We start from the raw sequence: 18,628 nt of genomic DNA, 5'->3' as shown, positions 1-18,628 counted from the left end.
GATGGGGGATACTTAAAGGAGTATTACTGAGAGAAAGAAGCCAAGCTGAAAAGGCTACATACTATATAATTCCAACTATATGACATTCTGGAAAAGGCATAACTATAGAGACAATAAAAAGAACAGTGGTTGCCTGGGGTGGTAGGAGGTGGGGGAGGGATGAGTAGGCAGAGCAAGAGGATTTTTAGGGCAGTGAAACTCCTCTGTATGATACTATAATGGTGAATGCGTGCCATTTTCCATTTGTTAAAACCCATAGAGTGTACAACACCAAGAGTGAACCCTGTTGTAAACTATGGACTTTGGGTGATAATGACGTGTCAGTGCAGGTTCATCCGTTGTAACAGATGCCCCACTCTGGTGCGGGGTGTTGATAATGGGGGAGGCTGTGTGTGTGTCAGAGGTGGGGGGGGGCATCTGCTCCATTTTGCTGCGAACCTAAAACCGCTCTAAACGATGGTCTAGTTTTTAAAAAGCAAAGAGGTACACGATGTACTTGCTGATGTTTGAGCCACTGCCAGCCCGACCCCCTTGGCCTGTGTTCTTTACCCGCCCTGGCAATGATGCAAGTGGGGGTGAGGCACGGCTCTGCAGAGTGTGAGGGCTTCCCTGGCTGGGTTACCCGTGGGACGGCAGGCATGCCAGGGGGCTCTGCCAGGGGAGGGACGGATCCTCCCACTTGGGGAGGAGGAAGGAAGGGGTGAGGGAGGTGATAACCACAAAGACCACCAGTCTTCATTGCCTGGGACAGCGTGTGCTCAGGGAGGCTGGCCTTGCCACTGCCAGGGCATTGCAAAACTCAGCTCAGTTGAATCGATGTCCTTTGGAAAAGTACGTTTTGCTCAGGAGCCAAGTAAAACTGAAAATTTTGCAGCCAGCACACTGAAGTCGAGAGCCCTGACTCACACTGAGTGCAAGGGAGGAGGGCCAAGCTCAAGGCAGGCCTCCGCGCTCAGGTGCACCCAGGCTCCCTCTGGTGCCAGGCCCCTCAGCCAGCTCAAGGCCCTCAGTTGGGACAGTGTGCGTGCTGTGGGCAGTGTCCTCAGATGGCTTTGTCAGGACTCAGACCCCCTTGCTGTTTAGAAAAGGTTCTGTCCCTACAGAGCTGTGGATAAAATGAATCACTGTTAAAGTCACGTTTTCTAATTGACCTGCATTATTGGTTCAGAGATGACTTCTCTCTAAGATAAGTCTTTGGTTGATTTAGGGGCACCTGGGTGTCATAGGAAGAGCCCCAGGTGCGACTCACAGGTAGTTCTCACTTATGACATGAGGCAATTCAGTGTTGCTTCCTGAGCCTCAGTTTTTCTGCCTTTAAAATGGGTCTGGACTAAATCAGCCTTGCTGACTACCCAGGAAGAGTGTCACTGGTGACCCCAGTCCCATGTCCTTGGCAGACGTTGCTAATCCATCCCAGCACGCACACACTGAGTCCAGTCCCAGCCTTAGCGGCTGGGCAGCCACTAGAATGGATCCCTGAGACAAACCTTCTTGACCACACAGGAGCTCCGTGATCTCAAAGTTCCCTTCTAGTTTTACAGTGCTTAGGTCTTCTTGCCCTCTCCTATTTTTTCAGTCCTACCATCTATTCTGATGCAAAAATACTTCAAGATTTAAGGCCAAGTTCACAAACTGATAGTCTTCAGGCCAAATATGAGCCACAGAAGTGTTTTCTTTGATTCGCATATTGTTTTATTTAAAAAACAAAAAACCCAAAACAAACAAACAAAAAACTGTTTGCCATCATTTTTAAATTGGTAATTTCACGTAAGCCCCAGATTTCTGGTTTTCCCTGATCTGGGCGCACCAGGGCTCCTTGTTCCAGCCATGGGCCAAGCTGGGGGGCTTTCTACCCTCTTTAGGTGAGCTGTGGACCCTCCGATGGCTGCAGGCCCCACCGGCCCACTTCTCTCATCTCAGTACCTGCCTAGCCTCAGCAGGTATTTTCTACTGGGGAGCGTGTACTTCCTTCAGAGACACACAATGCCTGGTTGCCTCCCATTAGGTGATGTGAGCAGCTGGGGGATCAGTGTCTGGGCCCACTGATGCATTTGGGATGCTTGCTGTTTCCTGGAATCATTTTCAAAGGGGAGGGGTGTTTTCTATCTGTGAATAATCACCCCCTGGTGAAGTGGTTTTAAGTTTTTATCTTCCCATGTGGGCTGTCCTGAAAGCGAGGGCTCCGATAAGCCATGGGCTGGTGAGGGAAGCACAGGTTGAGGCAGGTGGAGGAAATGGGGAGGGTAGGGAGGAGGCCCCTTCCCTCCCGCTCTCAGTCACCCATTCCCTGCCTCACATAGGTCTCATCCGTGATGTCTCATTGCTGGAGCTCCCTGAGGGGACTCACCTGCACATCTCAGGTGAGCTCTTGGCCCGGAAAGACCACCAGTCTTCTGTGACTCAGCAGATCTCTTGTTGCTTAAAAATGATGCTCCCCACTTAAGTGCCGGGTAATGGGGACCCCACACTGTATAAGACCAGTTCCTGCCCTTGACGAGTTCACAACTTTGAGGGGAACACACCAGTAGTAGTTTTCTTTGTTAATGACTACAATGCTATGATATAAAGGACAGGTAGAAGGAAAACAAATGATAAAGTAACACAGGTTTGGTTTGGTTTTGTTCTTATATTCACTAGTTTGTTGTATTTTTCAGACTCCACATTTAAGTGATAACATACAGTATTTGTCTTTCTCTGTCTGACTTACATCACTTAGCGTAACACCTTCCAAGTCCGCCCATGTTGTTGTGAATGGCAGAATTTCATTCTTTATGGCTGAGTAGTATTCCATTGTGTATATGTATGTGTGTATGTATACCACATCTTCTTTATCCATTCATCTGTTGATGGTAGACACCAATAGTATTAGTGAGACATAGTGGGATGTGCTGTTCATTCATGATTGTAAATATATAATGTGCAACACATATATAATGACGGTACACCATGTGTCAAATGATGACAGAGGGAAGCTCAGGGGCCACGGCAGCCCAGAATAGGGTGCCTCAGCCAGCCTCATGCTGATTGGAGGTGGCGTCGCAGAGGAAGGGGTGTGTGAGCTAAGTTTTAAAGAACTACCTGGGGCCTCTGACCTCACCTCCCAGTGCAGCTGTATCAGCCTCCTTGCTGTTGGAGGAACCTGCCAAATATGCTCCTTGCCTCAGGGCCTTTGCACTTACCATCCCTCCAACCTGGAACTCTCTTCCCTGGACATCCAGGTGGCTGCTGTCTCACTGAAAGGAGATACGTGTTTTGCGTGTCATCGGGTCGGGTGAACCTTCTCTGACACCCCTCACACCCCGTCTAAAGCAGTACCCATGTTACATTCTATTCTCTTAGCCTGGTTTATTTTTCTTCATGGCACTGACATATATTAGTTCACTTATTGTTTGTCTCCCCCACTGTGGTGTAAGCTAGGTGAAGGCAGAGAGCTTTGTGTCTGACCGCTGTTGTATGTCTAGCACCTAGAACAGTGCGTGGTCCATAGTGAGCACTCAGTAATGACAGGGAGAATGAATGAGCTGGCACGGAAGGAGAGAGAGGGGTGCTGCAGACAGAGGGCACAGTGCATGCCAAGGCACAGAGCTGGCACAGAACGGGGCTTTCTGGAACAAAATGTTGGGGTCATGGGGTGAAGAGGCAGATAATAGAGAGACAGGGGCTGGGGAGCCCACGACAGGTCTCCTAAGACCCTCGCTGTCTTTATTTTTCCGTTTATAACCTGTTTATTATAGAACAACTGAAAAGTACCAAGATGTGCCCAAAGGAAAACGGTCACCAACTAAACTCTCCCCCAGGCCAACAAGGAGAACCCTTTGATTCCTTTCCTGTGCCTTTTTGCATGGGACTGTCTGAACATCTCACCTTTTAACTTGTGAACCACCTTGTTTCCTAAGGCACACAGCTGCTCCCTAGGGCGGCACAGTAATTTCATGTCCAGACAGACGAGGACGCAGACCTCAGCTTTGCCACTTGCTGATTGACCTTGGGCTTCCGGAGCCATGAAACTTGGCCGGAGTTGTCGCTCTACATGGGACACCCTTCCACCCCTGTTCCCCGGCCTCATTTCTGCTTGTCTTCCTGCACTCAGGGTCTCAGCCGGAGACTCACCCCCTCTACACAGTCTTTTGTGAGCTCCAGTTCCTTTTCCTTTAAAAATAGGGGTGAACCTCATTTTGGTATCTCGAACGGGTTTGAGATTTTGATGAGATGACGTGAGTCGAGAGGCTGTGGCTCCTGGGAGGCGCTCAGTGAGTGCTGCCCTTGCCCTCCTCGTAACACCAGGGCCGCCTCCAGCTTTTCTCTATTATGCTTTCCTTACCTGCAAATCTCTTAAAATCTTAATCCTGTCCTAGGCTTCTAACCCCAGGCCTAGCCAGAACTCAGCCTTCACTTTTCAAGGTAGCTGAGATGTAGTCCAAAAGGTGGTCTCATGGCACAGAGTAAAACTGAATCCCATGGGCAGGTGGAGGTCAAAGGACCTTTGGGGTCCCTCGAAGGGAGCCCCTTCCACAGGTATCTCGACACAGCTGTCTTTTCCCCCAGTTCTCTCCTCCTAAACTTAAAACACTGGTACCAATCGTTTCTTCCTTTTAAATGTCTGCTGAAGGCCGTGCCCTGGCGGGGAGCCAGGGGCGTGAGAATCTAATCCCCGGAATAGCTCCGCCGCTCAACATTTAAATGCCGTCTGTATTTTTATCCAATGATGGGTCACTTCTGAAAAACCCCGCTCAGGTCCTGCCCCTCTAAGAATACATTTCCATTTATAGCATCTGAGCTCGGGATGTTGTTGTGTCCTGGTGTGGGGCCAGCGGCTGCGTCCTGTTTCCAGTGATTTGGAAACACGTTGGGGGCCCTGGCTGTCCCCCGCCAGCCCTCCCTCCCTGTGGCCTTGACAAGTGGGAAGCCTGACTCCCAGCCAAGCCCTGGCAGCCTGACGGCCTCGGGCTCCGACACCAGGCCTTTCCTGTTTCTGGGGGAGCGTGAGCTCATTGGGCTGTTGCAGGGTGGTGGGGGCCAGTAGGGGTGAGGGGACCCCCGTTCAGCTGTGCTCCGCTGGGGCCTCAGTGGCACCACGCCACAGTTCCGTAGCTCCACGGAACCCTTCCTCCTTCCCTCGCTCAGCAAGTACCCCCAGCCTGCTGTCGGTGTCAGGCTGCGCATGGGCAAGGGAGGTCAGCACGGACAGCCGAGGCCCCCAGGGGCTGGTATGGAGCTTTGCGGAGGCCGCAGAGAGTCAATGCACAGCCTCTGGGTGAAGCTGACTCGGGTTCCAATCCTGACCCCGCCTCTTGCTGGCTGTGTGAGCTTAGGCAAGTGGCTAAGCCTCTCTGAGTCTTGGTTTCTACACTTGTTGATGGTACCTTGTGGGTGAGGGGGAAGGGATTCAGTGGGATAAAGTAGGTCAAGGGACTTAGGTACTGCTTGGCCCACAGGATAGGAGCCTGGGAAATACCAGTCCCCTTGCCTGTCCCTCTGTTGACCTGTAGTAACTCAGGTGGGTGCAAGCAGAAAGTCTTAGGAAATAAATTTGAAGTTGGAAATAAACACTTGACTTATACCGTAGCAGTCTTGCATGCCTTGACATCTCCTGAACTGCCCTTTTTTTGGCAATGCGAAACCCCCATGCTGGTTTAGTTTGTTCTGCAGCGGAGCCCTGGAATCTGCACACTTAACCAGTTTCCTGGTGGATTCTGAGGCAGTGGTCCATGGGCCAGACTTCGAGAAACACTGCCTCCTTCGTCCATTCCAAAGTATTTCTGTAGACCTACTGTGTGCCGGGCACTTCTCGAGGCTCTGGGCATACAGTGGAACTCAAAGGCAGGCAGGCCCCTGCTCTTCTGTAACTTATATTCTAGTGATGGAGTGGAACAGTGAACAAACACACATAACACAAGGTAGTGATCGCAAGTGCTGTGAAGAAAAAGGCAGCAGAGTAAGGAGATGGAGAGTGGTGTCTTTTAGCTGGTAGCCAGGACAGGTCTTTGAGGAGGTGACATTTGAATAGAGACCTAAAAGACATGAAAGAGCAGGACAGCAAGAGATCTGAGGGGAAATCGTTCCAGATACAGAGAACGCAAGGGCAGAGGGCCTGAGGTGAGAGCATGCTTGCTTGACTGTTCCGGGAACAGACGCGCAAGAATTTAGAGCTAATGCAACTCAATGTAAATAGTAAGACTAATGCCCCTTGCCTGCTGTGTGTGAGCTTCGTGCTCCCCCATGAGCCTGGGTCCAGGTGACAGCTAAGGGCGTTGTCCATCCAGTCCAGTGAGGCCTCCATCTTTGTACCGATAGACCATCTAAAACACTTTCCGAGAATTGCCTGGATAGTTATCTTCCCGATCAGCTATTTTACTTTCTTGCTCATCATGGTGGCCAAGAACAGCACGTCTCATCACTTCTCAGACATTTGGGAACCCCAGGAGGACACAGGCTGTGACTTGGAAAGAATCAGAGATCCGTATCTCTAACACAAGACGTTGCTGCCCTTGCCGTGTTTCCCTTTAACTATCTGCAGACGTGCACATTTGGATTCCATGATCCCTGTGGTTCCTCCTCCCTCATTGTTTTGGGAACAGGTTTTGTGGGAGGTGCTGTTGAGTTTGGTTCTGGACCTGTCCAGTGTGAAGGGCCGGCATGATGCCTTTAGGAATGAGGATGCTCCTTGGGCATTACTGGGTGAGCGCCACGAGGACGGGGACTACTTCTGTCTTGTTGGCTTGCTCCTGTCTCTCTGGAACTCGGCACAGTAAATTAAGGCGTAGATAAGTTGGGGGTGGGAGTTAAAAGAGAAGGGGCCTGAACACAGACCCTTGGGGGTATACCAAGATATCAGAGGCAGGAGGAGGAAAAGGAGCAGGCACAGAAGATGCTGAAGAGTGAGGATGCCATGGTACTTTAGGCAGCCAAGAGCAGAGAGAGATCTAAGAAGGAAGGGACAGTCAGCAGGACTGGTGCAGAGGCAGTACTGAGGAGAGCCAATGGCATCAGGCCCTTAGGGACTCTTGGGTGATCTTAGCTATAGCACGAAGAAAGAGTGGGTGAGGGGGGCCTGGCATCAAGCTGCTGTGGGTTAAGGGTCAAATGGAAGGTGAAATGTGAGGTTGTTCTAGGCCAGTCATTAAGAAGTGTGCTGTGTACTTCTTACTGCATCACACTGAGAGGGGTACAGAATAACTTGCTGTCTTCCCTTGGAGATGCTGAGATCGGTCACTGGGTTCAGGTAGCAGCAGCCCGATGCATCTGTTAGGAAACTTCCCATGCTTGCTGATAAACGCCTAAACCCAGTATTTCATCAGAGAATGCACAATGATGATCTTCCTAATTCTACTAGTCCTTCCACATTATTCTTTGAAATTATTCTGTAAAATAGGACTTTGCCCTCCTCAGCTATTTGGTTACCGAGATATACATTGTGTATACCCAAAAAAATCAGAATAAATGCTTTCTCTTTATTTACCAATTTTCAGAATAATGGCTTAACATCTTCAAAGGTATCCAAAGAGGCTTTTTTTTTTTGGTTTTGGTTTAGGAAGTATCATTACGAACTCATAGATTGCTTAATGTATTTGATGTGTTTCATTCGTGGCTGTTACGAAAAAGTTCTTTTCCAACAGTTTTATTGAGGTATAATTGACATACAATAAACTTCACATACTTAAAGTATGCAGTTTGAGAACTCTGACATATGTATACATCCATGAAACCACCATCACAAGATAATAACATATTCACCAGCCCCCTGAGGTTCCTCAAGTCTCTCCCTTCTTCCCTCCCTGGGCAACCAATGACCTGCTGTCACTCTAGACTAGTTTATACTTTCTAGAATTTTATGTAGATGGAATCATACTGCGTTGGCTTGCATTCAGCATAATTATTTTGAGAATCATCCATGTTGCTCCTGTCAATACTTCATTCCTTGTTAGTGCTGAGTAATATTCTGTTTTGTGGATATGCTATCTGTCCATTTGACTGTTGATGGATATTTGGGTTGTTTCCAGTTTGTGACGATTACAAATTAAGCTTCCATGAATATTCATATACATGTCTTTGTATGGGAAAATACTTTCATTTCTCTTGGGTGTATGCCTAGGCATGGAATGGCTGGATCATATGGTAAGCGTATATTTAACCTTTTCGGAAACCGCCAAACTCTATTCCATAGTGGTTATACTACTTTACATTCCACCAGCAATGTCTGAGAGTTCCAGTTGCTCCATATCCTCACCAACACTTAGTGTGACCAGTCTTTATAATGTCAGCCATTCTAATAGTATCTCTGTGGTTTTAATTTGCATTTCCCCAATGACTCTGATACTAGCATCATTTCATGTGGTGATTCACCATCAGTGAATCTTTGGTGAAATGCCTGTTCAAATCTTTTGCCCATTTTTTAATGGGTTGTTTGTTTTCTTATTCCTGAGTTTTGAGTTCTTTATAATTGAATATAAATCCTTTAATGGACATGTGATTCACATATATTTTTCCTAGTATGTGGCTTGTCTTTTCATTCTTTTAACAATGCCTTTTGAAGAATGGAAGCTTTTCATCTTGATGAGGCCTTATTTATGACTTTTTTCTTTTAGGGTTCATGCTTTTGGTGTCTTATCTAAAGTCTTTGCCTAACCTAAGAGCACTAAGATTTTCTCCTGTGTTTTCTTCTGTAAGGTTTATAGGAAGTCTTGAAGTCAGATCCAACTTTGTTCTTTTTCAAAGTTGTTTTGGTTCTTCTAAGTCCTGTGCATTTCCATATGAATCTTAGAATCAGCTTGCCAAATCCTACAAAAAACGCCTGCTGGAGTTTTGGTTGGAATTGAGTTGAATCTATAGATCAGTGCTGTCTTAACAATATCAAGTCTTCTGACCCATTAACAGTGTATTTCTCTATTTACTTAGGTCTTCTTTGATTTCCCTCAGCAATGTTTTATTGTATTCAGTATATTGGTCTTGCACTTCTTTTGTCAAATTTATCCCTAAATATTTAATATTTTCATGCATCTCCTAAGAATAACAGAAGTAACCATTTGTGTTAGCTTTTGGTTACACCTTCTATTGTTTCTTTTTAAAGATATAAACAAGGATGGAGATTTATTTTTATCACTACCTCCAGCTGCTCCGCACCCCAAACACACACGCACAAAATTTAACAGAACTCAGTGTTCCACAGTTTGCTTTTTTCTCTTACTCTGTAGAGACCTTCCTCATTCCTCTTTATAGCTGCATCATCCTCCACTTTGTGGATGGTCTGTAGTTTATTAACTGGTCCCCCTGGATGGACATTTGGATGGCCTCCAGTTGTTTGCTGTTACAGCTGGTGCAGCGGTGAGTAATAGCCCTGTGCCTACATCATTTTATATTTTCACCTGGAATTTACTGAATACCGTTAATGGGCCAAGCCCCGCACGACCCACAGTGGATTCAAGAACAAATCTGACGGTCCCAGCCCAGCAAGGGCGGAAGATACCCTGCAGCCGTCTCGGAGCTGTACCAGGAATGTATATGTCCACAGCGCCCAGGAAGGTGGGGAAGGCTGCCTTGAGAGGGGCCTTCTGGAAGCTCAGCAGTCAAATTTACTCCTCTTTCCCTTTGGCCAGGGCTTTGTGGTCAGAGGGTATTCTGAGACAGGAGAGGTCACAGGTGGAGGCGATTGAAGCTGAGAGGTCACCCTGTAGACGATTGACCTTCACAAGGGCACTGAGATTCAGGGAGAGAGCCACAGGGGATGGGCTGGAGAGAGAACTGTGTGCGTGTTAGTACTGTGTACACAGAGCATCATCACCCAGCCCTCCCGCAGATACAGGCCTCTATGCCTCCCGCTCCCAGCCTGTCTCCCTGTCCCAGGCAGGCATAGGGTACAGTGGGCAGAGCAGAGGTCCTGAGGCCAGACTGCAGCAGTTCGAATCCTGGCCCGGAATCTTGGGCAAGTGAGATGGGGAGAATGCTGGTATCCACTGAACAGGGCTGTACAAAGGATGTGAGCTAATGAATGGACAGTCCAAGTCCAAGGCCGGGTGCACCGTGATCCCTCACAATGGGGACAGTAGCGGTGTAGCTGTGATTGCTGTTGTTATTATTATTCCCCCCTCTAAGCTCCTCCATCTGGGCTGGAAACAGACAGATGTTTTCCCCATCCTTCTGACAGAGGGAGGAGTGGTGTGTGAGCTCACAGTAGTAGTTTGAATGTCAAGGACAGGATTCAGGGGCGGTGAGAGTGATTCTGGGGCTGATTAGAACTGGTGCCTGCACGGTTCTCTCCCAGCCGCGTTAGGCTCTGGTGCGTCCATTTGTTTACCTCTGTGTGCCCTTCAACACACGTGCATGTGCACACACACCAGTGGTTCTCAGTAAGGTGGAAGAGATGAGTAAGTGAACCAACAAGCACATTTTTCACCCAGCTCCCTGGGCTTGACACCGAGGGCTCTGACAGGCTGGTGGGCAGGGGTGAGCAGGCCAAAGAACCAACTAAAGCCTCACTGACTATTTTTGGGATGAGTGACCCACCACTTCCAATGACTTGCTCCTAAATGGCGTCTAATTTCATTAGGCCGTGGAAACAGTGACATCACGAGCTCCTGCCTGGTGGCCGCCCACACATGGCGAACCACAGGGCGATCTGAGATTTGTCTTCAAGAGCAGGGGAGAAGTGAGGTCCCAAGCACCAAAAGTTAAAATAGCAAGAGTTGAGGTATTCTGCTATGAAAAGAAATTACAGAAGAAATCCATTAGTCAGAGATTTCCAACGGCAGTTTCCTTGCTTGGGATCAAGAGAAGACTTATGCGTGTTTATTTTGGGTGAGGTTATGCAGCCGTCCCTCGCTCTGTAGGCTAGATGTGGCCTGTACAGTGAATTTCTGTTAAGTAAATCCTATATTCTCATCGACTTCTAGTTCTGATGTTGACATATATTTGATCCTAAGAAATTTGTTTGATCCTAAGTTATAATGAAGTTAGAGGCACGGATTGAGCACCTTTTTGATTCAAATAGTGACACTTGTACTTACTGCACCTTTATAAGAAGTCACAAATTCAGGTGGACTTTATTTTTTCCCTGGGTGTTCCTTTGCCCAGTTCTCTCCAAGTGTGCCTTCTCAGGCACAGAGCGGAAAAGGACAGGGAAAGACCGCAGGGGCCATCAAGGCCATGGCCATGACTTCACCCAGACGGAGCAGAGGCAACTGGAGGCGTCTCTGTGGAGAGAACACAGGCTCAGTGGGAAAATGAGCTTCCCGCATGGGAAGGTTTTCTCTGCCTACAACAGGGTTTCTCAGCTTTAGTGCCATGGACATTCGGGGCTGGTATCCTTTTTGTTGTAGGGGGCTGTGCCTTGTAGGATTGTAGGATGCATTAGCTTCCCTGGCTTTCTACCTGCTGGGTACCACCCACTCCCCCGGGTGACAACCAAAAATATCTCCAGACATCGCCAGATGTCCCCTGGGGCGCCCAGATTGCACCTGGTTGAAAGTCAGTAGCATATGACATTTCAAGAGCATGAGATAACAAGGATTTCACAAGCTTTTTTTATTGGCTTGTTTTTTGTTTTAAATACTCTGAGTTTAATTATACCTTGAATTGGGTGAGTCACTCCTTCTTGGGGCTTCTGTTTTCTCTTCTGTAAAATGAATGGGTTGGACACAGTGATCTCAGAACACCTTCTAGACCCAACAGCAGAGCGTGGTGAAGGCAGGAGGTCCCCTGGGGTCTCCGCATTTGGGTCCTGTTCCAACAGGTGACAAACCTATGGTCCACCTGGCTCTGGGCACTGCTCCCATTCTTCTGGCATCTAGCTCAGTCTTTCGTAAGTCCAGCTGATTGTTTTCTTGCTTTCATGTAAGCCCATTTTGCCTTTTTTGTAAGTGAACATGTCTAAATACAGTACAAGGAACCCCTGGGGACCCATCACTCAGCTTCCCCACCATCCATTTCATCTTAATCTTGTTTATGGGGCCAGCCAGTGGACCTTATCTTTGTATAGGTTCATCCATTGACCCATTCGTTCAGATCAGTTCCCCAAGGGCCTGGATTGGGCAGGGCTGGGCAGCAAGGAGGCCCAGGTCCTTTCCCGTGAGAAACTCACAGTCTAGGGGGAGGACAGGGAAAGAGCATTTTTTGACAAACATAAAGAATCTATCCTTTAGCTTTCTCTATTTAAGGCCAAGCCATTCCAATTCTTTAATCTTTCTTCCTAAGAAGTATTTTCCACCCAAATGGTCCTGGTTTATCCCCACATCGTTGGGAAAAGCAACAAGGATGTAAATTAGGCCTGGATTCAGATCCCTGCTGTGACTCTTCATAGGTGTGAGAGCTTAGCCAACTCAGCAGCCTCTGAGCCTCGTCTGTAAAATGGAATAACAATCCCCAGCTCACAAGTTGGCTGAGAGAATTAGATGAGACCATGTCGGTCCAGGGCCTAGCACGAGTCCAGCACACACTAGATGTACACTAAGCATCCTTTCCCCTCTCTCCCTTTCTCCTTACCCTTTCTTCTACATTCTCTTAACAGTGGGTGGCCACATCTAATCGCATCACCACATCACCGCAGTGAGGGACTGACTAATGTGAGCCAGAGACGACGGCTGACTTCCTTAGCTGTCACATGCCTGGGTTCTCACCAGCCTCCCGGTGGCCCATTTTCTTAGTGACATTCACTGCTGACTCACTTGGCTTGTGGTCAGCTCTGAACCCAGGGTCCTTTTCAGCTCTCCCTTTACCCTACCACCGCTCCCCAGCTTGGATTTGCGGCATGGGAATGGAATCATTATCAGAGAACATTCTGTTTAGGTGGCCCTTCTCAAGGAGCCAACAACATTGCTAGACCGACAGTTTCTTGAGGGCAGGGGCCATGTCTACCTTGACCACTTTCATTTTCCCACCGTCTAGAGCACTGCTCGTAGGTACTTAGTAAATACCTGTTGAATGAATTAATGTGTTTTGCACTGGTCCCTGTTTTCCAAGAGAGCCCCATCTGCTCTGTGGTAGCATCTTCAGAAAAGCAAATAAGCAAAACCTTGAGACTTCAGTTTAGCAATAAATGAGCCCTAAACTGATTCCCATAAGTAGAGGGCAGTGGAAGGACAATGGCCTGTGGACCCAGAATTGGGTTTGAATCCCAGCTCTGCTAAATTGACTTGCTGACTTGGAGCAAGTGGCTTATGGCTGAGCCGTAGTCTTCTTCCTGGAAAAACAGGACATCAGTATCTGCCAGAGCTACTGTGAGATGAGAATTAAATACAGATATACGTGGGAACACACCCCACATGGGATGGCAGTGCTTTTGGTTTGCGTCATTCCCTGTTTCCGGAGCACCTACCTTCTTTGACTGCCATTGCCGCCTGTAGTTTTGTCCAAGTCTCGCCTCCTCTCTTAGACCTTCGTTCGCTCAGCCTTCATCTCCCCTCCCTCTCCTGACAAAGACATACTCTGCCTGACACCCAGCACACCTGGCCAAACATTTGTTAAGCCAGCATCTCAAATTCTGAGGCCTATAGGGACCAAACATACACAAAGAAAGCAAGCTGGGTGGGATTTTTACATGACATCTCCCACTTAAGCTTTAAAAAATTTTTCATTAAATTAAAAAAAGATCTTAACTTTTCATTTTGAAATAATTGCAGACTTGCCAAAAAATGGTGAAAATAATACAAAGACTTCCCATATGCCCTTTACCCAGGCTTCCTTAAATGTTATATAACATTATATAACATCTTATATAACCAAACCATTTTCAAAACCAGGAAAAGAACATTCTACAGTACTATTAACTAATCTACAGATCTTATTCAAATCCCATCAGTTGTCCCACTGATGTCCTTTCTCTGATCCAGGACAGCCTGCGGGGTTTAGTGGTCACATTTCTTTTTTTTTTTTTTTTTTTTTTTTTTTTTTTTTTTTTGCGGTACCCGGGCCTCTCGCTGCTGTGGCCTCTCCCGTTGCGGAGCACAGGCTCCGGACGCGCAGGCTCAGCGGCCATGGCTCACGGGCCCAGCCACTCCGCGGCATGTGGGATCTTCCCGGACCGGGGCACAAACCCGTGTCCCCTGCATCGGCAGGCAGACTCTCAACCACTGCGCCACCAGGGAAGCCCCAATGGTCACATTTCTTTAGTCTCCTCCAATCTCTGACAGTTCCTTAGTCTTTACTTACCTTCGTGTCCTTGATACTTTTGACAAATGCTGGCCAGTCATTTTGTAGCATGACACTCAGTTTGGATTTGTTTGATGTTTTCTCATAATTCATCTGAGGTTGTACACTTGAGCAAGTTCCCCACAGGAGTGATGGGGTACCCTCCCCAGTACTTCATATCAGGAGGCACATGATGTGTCTCCTTACTGGTGACACTCCCTTTGGTCACTCGATTACAGTGATGTCTGTCAAGTTTCTCCTCTGTAAAGTTACCTTTTTCCCTTTATGATTAATAAAGATTTGGGGGGCGGGTACTTAGAAGGTATGGAAGTATCCCATTCCTCATCAGACTTGATTGACTTATTTCTTTATTTACATCTATGTAGATTTTTGGCTTCCTATTTTATCTAACGGGTCATAATCTATTACTGTGATTGTTGATTTTAATGCTTACATTGCCCCTTCTTTGGCCAGTGGGAGCCCCTTTAAGCTGGCTTCTTGTCCTTTTGATATGTCCCATCATTCTTTCTTGCTTTCTGACATAAGAAGATACTCCAAGTTCATCTTGGCATTTTCCCTACCCAGCCCTGGAATCAGCCATTTCTCCAAGGAGCTGATTCCTTTGAGTAAAGAATGATATTTAGAAGCCAAGGTTTGAGGTCCCAATGTGCTCACTGCTGTCTGGCTGTCACTGTTCCTGCACCCTGTCTATAGAACGAGCTAGGAAATAAATGTATATGTGATGTGTCTACACACGTGGATATTTCTCTATTTGTGAATGCTGAAAACCATTGCTGAATTCACAGCAATACCTTCATTTCCACTCTAACACCATGGGGTTTATTCTACTTCTCTCTATGTATAACTCCCTTCCCTAACAGTGAGGCATCCGGCCCCCATTATCCTCACTGTATTTATATATTTGATCAGCCCCCCTGTATGCAACCATCTCCCATCTCTCCCTCTCTCACCCTTGTCAGGTTCGGACACTCTGCTCTAGGCCACTCCCCGCTTCTTACCCTGGGCAGCCTTTGACTTCCCGTAAAACTCCCACTTTTGAAATGGTGGCTCATATATTTATTAAACCATGAGGCCCAGTTTCTGGCTGTGGGTCCAGGGTAGTAACCAGATATCAACTGGACCAGGAAGCTGGCTTGTAAGCCCCTCTTGCCTGTCCAGCATCCACTCCCTCCATTCCCGTCCTAGTACCACAGGCAGGTAAACTCAGCCTTCCAGCACGTCAGGCTCCGTCCTCTTCTTCGTCTCTGCTTTTGCTGTTCTTCCTACCTGGACCAGTCTCTGCCTGCACCTACCCTTTCTCCCATCCTCCTGCTCAGACATCAGCTCTTTCTGGAAGCTTCAAGATGACCCCAGGTGCCCTTTTCAGGTTCATCTGGCACCTCCAGCAAACCCCATGGTGGGGCACCACTGCGTTCTCCTTTTGATTCCCTCTTTGTCTTTGCTGCTAAACTACAGGTACGCAGAGCTGAGGGCTGATTTTATCTCCATGTCTCTAGTACCTAAAAGAGGGCTAGCACATAGTAGGTGCTCATAAATGTCAGCCAAATAAGCATTAATCATAGTAACAGCAAATACTGCTATAGTACTTTTGGGTGCCAGGCATGGTTCTAAGTGCTTTATATGCACTAAGTCATTTGGTTCTAATCCCTAAGCAGTGAGATAGTTACTGTTGTTGCCCCCATTTTGCAGACAGAGGAACTGAGACACAGAGAGGTTCAGTGACGCTCCCAAGGTCACACAGTGGTGGGGTCACATTTAAGCCCAGGCAGGCTAACTCCCCAGTACATACTCTCTCCTCTAATATGCCTCCCACAGGTAAAGTGGGCAGCATTTTCAGAATAAGGGAGGTGAGTAGATATGGATAGTTGAGTCACATGAGGCCCCCACCCCTCCTGACCACATTCCCAGCCTCAGTTTTTAGTGCCCTTCGGGGTCTAAGCACAGGAGACTGGTGACTGAGCAGGTGGGAGAGAAAGTGCTACCTTTTAGCTCTGCAGCCTATAGGAATGTTTTCTCCTCTGAGGTCTTGAGGAACCGAGCACCTTTCATGTGTCATTAGAGTGAACGCACAGGAGTCAAGTATCAGATCTTATGCAAGATTTCCAAGTCATTGCATTGGGGTTAGCACGGCACTAACCTTGTTTCCCAATCACCCAAGAGGAGCCATCCGCCAGCCCATCACCCCTGGAGGGCGGAGCTGCCAGCCTCTTCACCAGAGAGCTGGGAAAGGGCTGTGGACTTAGAGCTGCTTGCTCATCAAGTGGAGGGGAAGAAGCCAAGTGCCTGGGAATGCTCTGTGTCAGCTCCTCCGCTGACGTTTCTTTCCCTTACTCGGGCCTGGCGGGGTCTCGTCGTAGTACAGAAAAGGAAACTGAGGCTCAGAGAGGTGACGTCGTTTGCCTGACATCACACAGCAAGGAAGAAGACCAGCCAAGATTTGAACCCAGGGCAGTCTGATTCTAGGGCCTTACCCCTTAAAACAACTGGCTAGAATTACACCCGCGTCTGCCTGACTCCAAAGCCCCCAGTTCTTCCACCACCACCCCACCACCCCTGTCTGCTCTGGTGGGATCCATATGAAAAAAACGCGTCTGCTCTGTGTCTGGGCAGAAACCCACGTGAGCTGGAGCCAGGGCTGTCACAAGCCGATGTCAGCCCCAGGCAGGATTTTCTGTTAACCTACTGCCTTGGAGTTCAGGAGAATCTCCCAAGAAGAAGGCTGCAGAAGCTGGGGAAGTGGGGAGTGGAAACAAGAGGAGGTAGAGACAGGAAAGGGAAGAGGGGGCGGAGAGGTGATGCCAGGCAAGAATGCAGCGCCGTCAGAGAACTCAGGGAAGACGGCACTTGCCCGTTCCCTTCAGCATCAGACAAAGCCAACGCCCAGGTTCAGTGCATTCCCCCAGTGCTTACTAGGGGCCTATTTTGCTCCAGGCCCAAACAAGGGTCTAGGGATACGGCAGGGGACAACACTTAACAAGGTCCCTGCCCTCATGGAGCTTACATTCTGTTGGGGGCAAGACCAACCAAGAACCAGAATCAGATGAGGGGTCCAGGCCATCTGTCTCAGGGGGTGATAAGTAGTGAGGCAGTGTGACAAAGGAGGTGTGGGAGCCAGGATCCCATGGGGGGCAGGGGACGTCCTTCAGACCTCTTGGAGGAGCTGGTTCGGGGAAGAGTGGCGGCTGCTGGGCACACCAGCCAGCACCATTTCCCCCGCTGCCTGACACCTGCCCTTTGTGCCCACCTCACCCCGTCCCTTTTGCTCTCCACAGGTTTGACATCTACAGGAAGGTGCCCAAGGACCTCACACAGCCGACGTACACCGGGGCCATTAGTGAGTAGCTCCCTTCTCTCCGTTGCTCCCTACCCTCTCCCCACCCCCTGTACCTGTGCCTGCCCACCCTCTGCAGAAATGCTGGGCCAGGGAGGGAAGACAGAGAGACAGGAGGAGGGAAGAAATGATGGGCATCTTGCTGGGCCCCGCCTCTGGTCCCTCAGCTCTTCTCTGTCCTCACTGTAGCACTGTAAGGTATAACATCACCTGTTTCTGAAAGGAGACACCAGAAATCAATCATCAAGAGTAGCTGCCCCAGGGACTTCCCTGGTGGTGCAGTGGTTAAGAATCCGCCTGCCAGTGCAGGGGACACGGGTTTGATCCCTGGTCTGGGAATATCCCACATGCTGCGGAGCAACTAAGCCCGTGCGCCACAACTACTGAAGCCCGCGTGCCAAGAGCCCATGCTCTGCAACAAGAGAAGCCACTGCAATGAGAAGCCTGCACACCGCAACGAAGAATAGCCCCCGCTCGCCGCAACTAGAGAAAGCCCCCGTCAGCAACGAAGCCAAAAAAAAAAAAAAAAAGTAGCTGTCCTTGGGAGGGGAAACAGGGGCTCATGGGTTGGAGGGAGACTGACTTTTCTCTTCACACCTTTTAGACTATTTGAGTTTTTGACATAAGGATGTTTCTATCCATTTAAAAAAATAATCCTGTCACTCAGATTTTGGTTTCTGAATGCCAGTATTCTACTAAAAGGACCCAGGGCTCCTGGGAGAAATGACTGATTGCAGGGCTGGGACAGGAAGTGTACAAAATAAGCCTGGGACACCTTGTGCCAGAAAGCAAAAAAATTCCTGGAGGAAAAGCAAGGGGTGGAGGTGTGTCAGCAGGCCACAGGGGCCAGCCTGTAAGAGGGCAAAGACCAACACAGGGCAATCTGAGTAGCACAATAAATAATGGCATTATTGGCTTGTTACCCAAAGAATTAAGAAAAAGGTCCGGGAGTCCATACTGATCTAAATAAATGGGAGGGAAGGGATGAACCTTCCTTATAGAGGAATTCCAAGGAATATTTATGAATATATCCCCCTCTGAGAGGTACAGCTCAACTCTCCTCTCCTGGAGTGTGAGCTGGTGACTCACTATTAAAGAGGAGAGAATGGAAAGGAAGTAGTAACTATAGTGGAGACATCCAGAGCCTGCCCCGTCACC

At 48.4% G+C, this 18,628-nt stretch overlaps 1 protein-coding gene and 1 pseudogene across 2 annotated transcripts in view; one reads left to right on the top strand and one right to left on the bottom strand.

The window, feature by feature from the left end:
* Positions 1–13,322, bottom strand: part of LOC308615658 (serine-threonine kinase receptor-associated protein-like) — a 35,060-nt pseudogene extending 21,738 nt beyond the window's left edge. Inside the window, exon 1 of the transcript in view lies at positions 13,307–13,322. The product of the transcript in view is annotated as a serine-threonine kinase receptor-associated protein-like (transcript). The remainder of the gene's footprint in view (positions 1–13,306) is intronic.
* The window catches only part of ERGIC1 (endoplasmic reticulum-golgi intermediate compartment 1), a 107,780-nt gene that overhangs the window by 34,443 nt on the left and 54,709 nt on the right, over positions 1–18,628 (top strand). Inside the window, exon 2 of the mRNA XM_081231944.1 lies at positions 17,412–17,473. Coding sequence (XP_081088070.1) covers positions 17,412–17,473 — 62 coding nt within the window. The remainder of the gene's footprint in view (positions 1–17,411; positions 17,474–18,628) is intronic.

This window comes from Mesoplodon bidens, assembly GCF_964165515.1.
Source record: "Mesoplodon bidens genome assembly, chromosome: 4".
NCBI lineage: Eukaryota > Metazoa > Chordata > Mammalia > Artiodactyla > Ziphiidae > Mesoplodon > Mesoplodon bidens.
Note: the sequence above shows the minus strand (reverse complement) of the source record. Positions and strands in the feature narration are given on the sequence as shown.